Here is a 9,072-nt window from a genome sequence, read left to right as displayed (position 1 = left end):
TGTGTGTGTGTGTGTGTGTGTGTGTGTTAGAGAGGGACAGAGCAACAAAGACAGAGAGACAGAGAGAGAATATGTGTGTGTTTGCTGGTTAGTTTTTTGTTTGTATTTCTGTACAAAGAATCTGGTTTGAGGGAAGCTGAGGTGACATAATCAGTGTCAATGTTATCCTGTTCAAAGATGCCTAAGTATCAAAGTTTTATTTGAAAATCAAAGATCCAATATTTTATAGCAAATATGTAGATCTTAATTTCAGTCCACCAGAAAAAGTGGGCAATATCAGTACCAATAATATCGATTTGGATTGCTGTTTTGGAGATAAATCTTCACTAGGTGTCAAAAATGTTATACAAATATCCATATGTTGTATTCATATTATTTTCAGAGCCATAGTTAAAGATAATGAAGTGACAATTTTTGAGGTATATACATTACTGAAAACAGATAACATAGAAAAATAGGAAAGAGGGAAACTTGAGAAGCAAAATGCACTTAAGGCTATGAAATCTAGACTAGGTGAAATTCAGCATTCATAAAGCTTGACTAATAACAACATCAACAGGGGCACCTGGATGGTTCAGTCGGTCGAGCATCTGACTTCAGCTCAGCCCCGTGTCGGGCTGTGTGCTGACAGCTCAGAGCCTGGAGCCTGCTTCAGATTCTGTGTCTCCCTCTCTCTCTCTGCCCCTCCCCTGCTCACGCTCTGTCTCTCAAAAATAAATAAACATGAAAAAAAAATAACAACATCACCAACAGTCAAAATAGTAGCAGACAAGGCATTTGTGATGCTACCACGTGCTAGGCACTGTTGGGCCTTTATATATTAACTCATTTAATCCTTACAACAACCCTAAAAGGTAGTTATTACTATGACTTCCCGTTGTACAGGTGAGAATTTGGCCAAGGTCTCACAGCTGGTTAAAAGGTCAGGAAATTACGCTATAAGATACAGTTCTCCTCTCCCCATTTTCTTTTTCACCCCCCCCCCACTCCTAAATGACAGGAGTTCTGATCCAACTGGTCCATCTAGTAAGTTGCCAAGTGGATGATGTCTCTTTCTGGCTGGAGTGGTAGAGACAGCAGGACTCCTTGTCTGCAGGCTTGGCTAGTTCCTTTCGCCTATCCTCCCAGGCATATATGCTTTGTTTCTCTTGGGTAAATACTTACAGGAGTGGAATAGCTGGGTTGTAGGGTAGGCATACGTTTAACTGTTTAAGAAATTACCAAACTATTTCCCAAAGTGTTGCACCATTTTACAGTCCCATCATCAATATATGAGAATTGCAGTTGCTTCACAGCCTTACAATACTTGGGATAGTCTGACCTTCAATTTTGATTAAATGATCGTTATCTCAAGTTCATAGCTTTGTTCCCAATGTTGTTAACTCAGGTTCTTGATACTTCTTGATACTTAACTGGCACTCCTCCTTCAGATAAATTGAGGTTGTCAGATAGGAACTCTGTGCACTTCCTCCCACCACCTATAAACTTAGCTCTATCAGTACCAATCATTCCCACCTTGCCTCCTGTCAGAGCAGGGGAGCTATGTCTCCACCTCCTTCTGCCTAAGTCCCTCTCTCCCTGTGACACTGTGCCCTAGATCCCATTCTCCTCCTCTGAAGCCTCACTTTGTCAGCCATCTTTCTTCTTTTTGCTATCCTCTGCTTTTCTAATTATACAGCACTTGCCTCTCAGTCTAATAATGTATTCAATCCTTGCTTATATTTAAAAAACAAAACAAAGACTATCTTGTGACCCCTGAGTTTTCTCTAGCGACTACTCCATCTCCTTCTTTCATTTAAAGTTAAATTTATTGAGGGGCGCCTGGGTGGCTCAGTCGGTAAGCGTCCGGCTTCGGCTCAGGTCACGATCTCACGGTTTGTGGATTTGAGCCCCGTGTCGGGCTCTGTGCTGACCGCTCAGAGCCTGGAGCCTGCTTCGGATTCTGTGTCACCCTCTCTCTCTCTGCCCCTCCCCTGCTTGCACTCTGTCTCTCTCTCTCAAAAAATAAACATTAGAAAAAAATGTTTAAGCTACATTTATTGGGAAAAAATGGGAAATTTTCCATTTCCTCCTCCGTTCACTGCCATCTAGCCTTCATCCTGCTTTCCACTGAAACTACTTTCACTTAGGTTCCCATGACCAACATATTCCTAAATCTAACACTTTCTAAATCCTCTCTTACTTCACCTCTGGGCAGACTTTATGCAACTTGGTCATTAACTTCTTAAAACATTTTTCCACTTGACTTTCCAAAGGTCTCCCCTGGCTGCTGCTTCTTGGTCTCCTGGTTTTTGTTTTTTTGTTTGTTTTGCTTTTTTTTTTTTTGTTTTTTTGTTTTTTTTTTGTTTTTTGTTTTTTGTTGTTTTTTTTTTGTTTTGTTTTGTTTTTTGCTTCCCTGCATTGTGCTTTGCAGATGTTATTAAGGATCTTGAGATGGGGAGCTTATCTTGGATTACCTTGGAGGGCCCTTAATATAATCATGAGATTTGGCTACAGAAGATGGCAATATGACCATTTAGGCAAAATAATATACCGAAGATGGAGGAAGGGGTCAGCGACTAAGGAATGCTACTTTAAAATATGGAAAAGGCAAGGAAGCAGATTCTCCCCTTAGAACCTCCAGAGGGGTTCAGCCTTGCTGACACCTTGATTTCAGTCCAGTGAAATTCATTTCACACCGATCTCCACGACTATAAAAGAATAAATGTGTATTGTTTTAAGCTATCAAGTTTGTGTTCATTTATTATAGCAGCAATAGAAAACTGCTATGGGCCATGTAGGGCCCTTCATACCTTACAGGCCCCTGTCCTAGGACTCTTCCAGCTCTTTCTCTTGGGGTCAAAGTCTATGTCCCCACTTGTAGGCCAGGCATCAGGTCTCCAGGACCTCAGAATTCTTTACTCAGGAAATTCTTGCTCAAGTCCTATTTTCAGGCCTAAATACTTCTTTCCCCACGTTTGTCCTTTTGAGACAGACTGCACTGCTGGTGGGGTCATGCTTGGATCCAAAGGGTGGTCAAAGGAGCAACTGCTTGTGAGGGGTGAGCCACTGTGTAGACAATAGAATGAAGGGCACAAGAACTGAAGCCAGGAGACCAGAGAAAGTCTTTTATGGTACTTCCGGCATGAGATGATGATAGCGGTGGCGATGGGGAGAAAAGACTGGACTCTGGGTATATTTTGAAAATGAAGACAAGTTTTGCTGATACATTGATAAGAGGTATGAGAGAAAGAGAGGGGTAAGTGTAATTCTAAGGTTTCTGGCCTGAACAGGTAGAAAGATGGCATTGCCATTAACCTAGATAGGAAAGAAGGGAGGGAGAAAGAGCAGATTTTGGGTAAATATTAGTGGCCCAATTTTAAATGTGTTACGTTTTGGATGCCCATTACACAGCAAAGTGGGTAGGCAACTGGATGTTTAAGTGAATCTTGCCTTTTTCAAAGAGTGTATACTTCCAGCAACTAGCATACTGTCTTGAAACAGGAGAGTCTTAATATTGGATACGTCAAATGAATATGTGACATTCCTCCATAGAAATATTTCAAGACCTACTCACAGTTTTATATCTGCACATCATCAAGTTGGTTAATATGAAGCCTACTGACATTACACAGCTTGGCCAACTGCGTAAGCCAGGATATTAACAACCTGATTGTTTAGTATCTCCTTGTTCTTGGCTCTCTCAAACATTTTGATTAGGACTAGGGCTGAAGTTGAATATTAATACCAAATAGATTGAAGTCAGATCCATGGTCCCTCTCTTATTATCCTAGTGTTGAACTTTCTTAATTCACTGATTGCAAGAAATTTTTCTCTGTAATTATAAAATGTATAATAATATTGACTTCTTTGTTCCATCTCTAAAATTCTATTTTTTTTCTCCACCACATGTTTGGAAACGTTTGCAGCCAGAGCTTTTGTTATTTCAGTCTGCTTGAATGCATTGTGGATACTGATAGGGCCTGAAAGTGTCTGATGATGCTGAATAGTCTATGAAAGTTAGTTCTTTATAAAATGTTAATTTGATGAATGAGCCATAACACTAATCTTCCTGGCTCTAAATTTACAGACACTATAAAACCATTTGCCTATAAAACATATTATGTTTTATAGTGTTAAAAAGGTCATACTTCTGTTGCAAGATGTTGGAGACTAGGTTGCCCATGCATTTTCTCTTGTATCTTTTATAGTTAAGCTACTTTTCCCTTTTACTCTCCAGAAGTTTCTCTTGTCAAGTTCACCAATGATATTGACATGAAAAAAATAGTCATTGTTTTTAATCCTCATTTTCCTTAGTCTCACAGCAACATTGACACAGTTGACTACTTCCTCAATAAATGCTTTTCCTTCTTTATTTTGTATCATTGTGCTTTCTTGTTGTAATAGTTAATTTTATGTGTCAACTTGACTAGACCACAGGATGTGCAGACATTTGGTCCAGCCTTATTCTGAGTTGTTTCTGTTTGGGATTAACATTTGATTTGGTAGGCTGAGTAAACAGATTGCATCCCCTAATGTAGGTAGGTCTTAGGTGTCATCTAATCAATTGAAGGCAGAAAAGAATGATGAGCTAAAGTAAGAGGGAATTTCTGTTGCCTAATGTATAGAGCTCAAACACTGGTCTTTTCTTGCCTTTGGTCTCAAATTAAAACATCAGTTTTTCTTGGATCTTGAGCCCATAGGCTCTCTTGGTTCTCAGGCCTTTCAAAACAGACTGGAACAATACCATCAGCTTTCTTGTGTCTCCAGCTTTCTGACTACACATCTTGGGACCTCTCAGTCTCCAAAATTGCATTGATGAACCAATTCTTTATAATAAATATCTGTGTGTGTGTGTGTGTGTGTGTGTGTTTATTTGCTTGTAGGCCATCTCCTCCATGAGAATGTAACACTATGAGCACTGAAACTTTTTGTCTACTTTGTTCACTTCTGTATTCCAAGCCCTGGAATTGTGTCTAGCAAATAGTAGGCACTCAATAAATACGCGTGGACTGTATGAAAAAATTCGTTTGTGGTATTTTCCTAAGGCCTAAGACCAGTAACAACTTGTGCTTGTGTGCATATTTCTTCATAGATGCTCAAAATGTCCATATGTGTTATCTTCTTTAAACTCACATCATCTTTTAAGAAGGAGGGGAGGGGCCATTTAATTATGACTCATATCCATTGGTGGAATGGGAATGTTTGGTCCCCGGGAATCTTAATGCCCTGTGTTTTGAAGATAAGGCTGCTGAGCATACCTTCACTTACCTCATGAGCAATGTATCTTGGAATCCTGTCTTTGAAGAATTTATTTCATAAGGCTGTGAATTTTGCTACAAGAACTGGCCAGCAAAAATATTCTCAGTCAATATGAATTTTAAACATTTAAAATTCTTTCCAGTTTGGAAAAGCTACAACTAAAAGTTAGGGTTTCAGAATTGCACATATGGTAAGAGGAAGGTATGGTTTCAGACATTCTCTGGAGTTTGTCTTCCAAACGCAGAAACCAAGGGGCAGATTAATTTGCACAGATAACACCAATAACCCTTTAGTGTCCTATGAATACTGCTATGTGAATATATTATTCCCTCTCAGCCTCCCACTGCAAATCTGTGTTAGGTATCTCTGACAATTTATGAACAATGTGCAAATGCATGATTTTGTACATTAAGATTTCATAGGAGGGAGATGATACATAATAAACTTTTTAAGTAAATGTACTAATAATTCAGCTCTTAAATAGTAATTTGATAGTCACATGCCCCAAATTACATTTTTATTATGTGTTTATTTGTGTACAAAATACGTTGTAATTTACTGACACATGTGCAGCAAAATATTCTATCACATACAACAAAAATACACCTTTTACTTTCCTTCCCCTGCCCCTGAAAATGGCAACACTGTTTTGGCAGTTCAGCAGCTAAAAATAAAGTGCTATAATTAAGCAGTATTGGGATGTCTTCACTTGACAAATGTGATGTACAATTTGAGTATACAACCACATCTTAGTTTTTTCACAGAACAGGAAGTTCCACATCCTGAACACCTCCAGAAGATACAAATATTTGTATATATATGTACACATGTATACACTGTATATGTAAAGTGCCAACGAGCCTCTTTGTCCTTTGTGAGTTTGATGTATTTATGTTTATTCTTTCTTTCTCTTCCCAAAGCCAGATTCACACTATTGGTGTCTCCGTTCATCAGCAGGCACCGAGAAGTTCACGGAAGGCTGGCTTGTTGGGGGCGTGGTGTTGGTGGGAGGACAAAGAAAACCTTCAGACCTCACTGGGGGACCTAGAACGGAAGGGCACTTTGGACTGGAAACAGCCACAGAACAGGAGCCACAGGGCACGCTGAATCTCCTGGTTGCGGAAGGCATAGATGATAGGATTGATCATGGAGTTGTAGGTGGCGGGCAGCAGGGTGGCGTAGGTGTAGACTGCCGGGTCCTCGCGGCTGCCTACAACGCAATAGATGGCGAAGGGCAGCCAACTGGCGCCAAAAGTGCCCAGCACCACAGCCAGCGTACCCACGCCCTTTCTGGTGGCTGCGAGGTGGGGCGGCGCCAGGCAGTGCTGCTGCAGCGCGATCTGGTGAGCGTGGCGCCAGACCACCTGGCAGATGCGCACGTACAGGTGCAGCATGATACCAAAGACCGCAAAGAACGCGGCGGACAGCAGCGCCACGTGGCTGCGCGTCAGCGGGCGCACCACGCTGCAGGTGGAGCGCTCCGCTAGGCAGTTCCAGCCGAGCACCGGCAGCAACCCGAGGCCTAGGGACATCGTCCAGGTGGCAGCGAGCAGCAGGTGCACGCCCAACAGGGTCCGGCGCGAGTAGTAGGTGAGTGCGTTGTAGAGAGACAGGTAGCGGTCCACTGTGATGGCCAGCAGGCTGCTGACCGAGGCAGCGAAGGAGGCCACGAGGAAGCCCACCGTGAGCAGGCTCACCGTTTCTGAGGGCACCACGTACTGGAACACGAAGTGAAGGATCAAGCCGCAGCCCGCCAGCAGGTCGGCGGTGGCTAGGCTTCCCACCAGCACGAACATGGGCGTGCGCAGCGCCGGGGTGGACGCGATTAGCGCCACTACCAGCGCGTTTTCGCCTGCGATCACCGTCCCCGACACGCACAGGAGCACGTCCCAAGGATTCACCGCCGACAGTAGCAGCCCCGGCGGCCCCGCGGGCAGCTGAGAAGACAGCTCGAGGGACGCGTTAGCCGCGCCGCCGCCTCCCAGCGCCGCCGCTGCAGGGGGCCCCCATTCGCCGCTGTCCCGCGCCCCTGCCGCTGTGGCCGCCGCCGCCGCTCCCTCGGTGGTCACTGCCACCACCTGGGAGTCGTTGAGCGAGGAAGCGCTCGCGTTCATCGCTGGCTGACGCTGCACCCCTGCGTGGAAAAGGGAGAGCGAGCGTCAGGTGTGTGGTTCACGCCGCCAGGGAACTTTCCCCGGGCGCGGGTGCCTCGCTCATATTGCTCATCCTACCCCAGGACCCCAGAGCAGAGCAAGGAAGCAGTGGCTGAGAACCTAAAATTAATAAATACCTGTTGAGTACGGAGTGAGCGTGTGAGTGAAACGCACACGACTGCTCCACGGATATCTGAGTTTTTGCACAGATATATATATATACACACAGAGAACATGCGCTTGCATACACACAGATCAGTCCCGTAAGTGTGCCCATAACTGCAACAGGCACCCGTTTGCACCTGGCTAGGTAGGGGCATCAGCCCTGGCGAGTCCTGCCCTGGGCTCTGGCCGACCGGGTTAGGCTTTTTCCTAAACTAGGTGGCGGAGTCGCTGTCCGCGGTGCTGAAAGCGAAGTTTCAGAGGTCGCGGAGTCCAGCGGGCCCTGAAGGCCACAGAGATCCCTGGGAAAGGGGTTTGGGGGAGGGAAGCTGGGGGTTTGTGTAGGGGAAGGGTGTGGAGTCAAGCGTGGCCCTATTTCTTCTGCTTCAGGGAAGCCCCCTGGCCATCCTTCACCCCTTCCCTTTTCAACACCCTCAAAGTTCCTCTCGGGTGTCGGGTGCTCACCTGGGGAGTCAGGGCCTCAGGAAGTCGCTGATCATGAGCGCTGTGGCGGGGCGCAGGCTGCGCTCCCCGCGCGGACAGACTCTACGCCTGCGGGGCGGCCGGGCCCGCGCGGAGCAGAGCGCGGGGCGCCTGTCTCTGTGCCGGCGCCGCCGAAAGTGAGAGACACGGTTAGAGGCAGAAAAGGCGGCTACGAGCAGCGCGCCCGCGGAAGACTGACTGGCAGGGAGCGGTGACGTCAGGCTCCCGGCTCCTGAGTGCGAGCCGGCACTCATTCCCCTCCACCGCCCATCAGTACTCCAGCTCCGTCTCTCCTCCCCCAAAGTACGTCTCCGAAGGTTCAAGGAGGGAGGAGAAGACGGAGCGGCCACCTCTTGTCCAGAACCTCCAGGAATGGGATGAGGGAACGAGGAGAGGAAGAGAGGGGTGAAGTCTGGGGGTAGGGAGGGTGAGCTGGGAGGAGAGGGGCGAGGTGTGAGCTGCAAGGCCGGGCTGCAAAGCCTTGGGCCAAAGGTCACCAAGAGGGTCAGGTCGAAGTATGAGCCCTGGAGAGGGAGGAGGTTGGGGCAGGGAGATCTAATGGCAGAGTTGCTACTTTAAAAAAAAAAATACAGTACTGTGTTGGGGACAGGAATGAATGAACTGGGGGTGGGGGTAGGGCGGGCGATGAGCTTTTTGAGAAGATGTTTGTGGTACAGTGTCAGTTGAGTAGAGCCAGAGGGGAAATGGAAAGTTGTGGGAAACAGAGAAAAGATGGAACATTTGAGGGAAAACAGGGTTTTGTTTTTTTTTTGAAGTTACCTGTGCAATTCCATTCTCTCTCCCTCTGTTCTTTCCTCTCTCTCCTGCCGTCTTTCCTGTACTCTACACAGCAGGTTTCACCATGCTTTCCCAGCCCAGTGTTCCCCAGTTTCAGTGCTGATAGTGCCCTTGGAACTTGCTCTTCAATTAAATACCAGGTCTGTGTCTTGTTAGAAAAGAAGAAAACAGCAAAATGTGATTTACTTTCCTGGCAACAGACTTTGCCCTGTTAATTAGTACCCTATAAAACAAA

The 9,072-nt window shown here is 45.7% G+C and overlaps 1 protein-coding gene across 1 annotated transcript; it reads right to left on the bottom strand.

Annotated features, from left to right (window-relative positions):
* Window positions 1-5,750: 5,750 nt before the first annotated feature.
* GPR6 (G protein-coupled receptor 6) lies at window positions 5,751-8,182 on the bottom strand. Its single transcript, XM_040473104.1, has 2 exons — window positions 8,022-8,182; window positions 5,751-7,375 (listed from the first exon to the last, which is right to left on the bottom strand). Exon 2 carries the CDS (start codon window positions 7,353-7,355, stop codon window positions 6,267-6,269), a length of 1,089 nt encoding a protein of 362 aa, XP_040329038.1. The 5' UTR covers window positions 7,356-7,375; window positions 8,022-8,182; the 3' UTR covers window positions 5,751-6,266.
* Between the last annotated feature and the right edge of the window lie 890 nt (window positions 8,183-9,072).

This window comes from Herpailurus yagouaroundi, unplaced genomic scaffold (assembly GCF_014898765.1).
Source record: "Herpailurus yagouaroundi ecotype Mexico unplaced genomic scaffold, PumYag 139, whole genome shotgun sequence".
Taxonomy (NCBI): domain Eukaryota; kingdom Metazoa; phylum Chordata; class Mammalia; order Carnivora; family Felidae; genus Herpailurus; species Herpailurus yagouaroundi.
Note: the sequence above shows the minus strand (reverse complement) of the source record. Positions and strands in the feature narration are given on the sequence as shown.

Excerpts from the sequence above, each read along its gene's own strand:
- GPR6 (XM_040473104.1), bottom strand. The coding sequence starts at position 7,355 with ATGAACGCGAGCGCTTCCTCGCTCAACGACTCCCAGGTGGTGGCAGTG.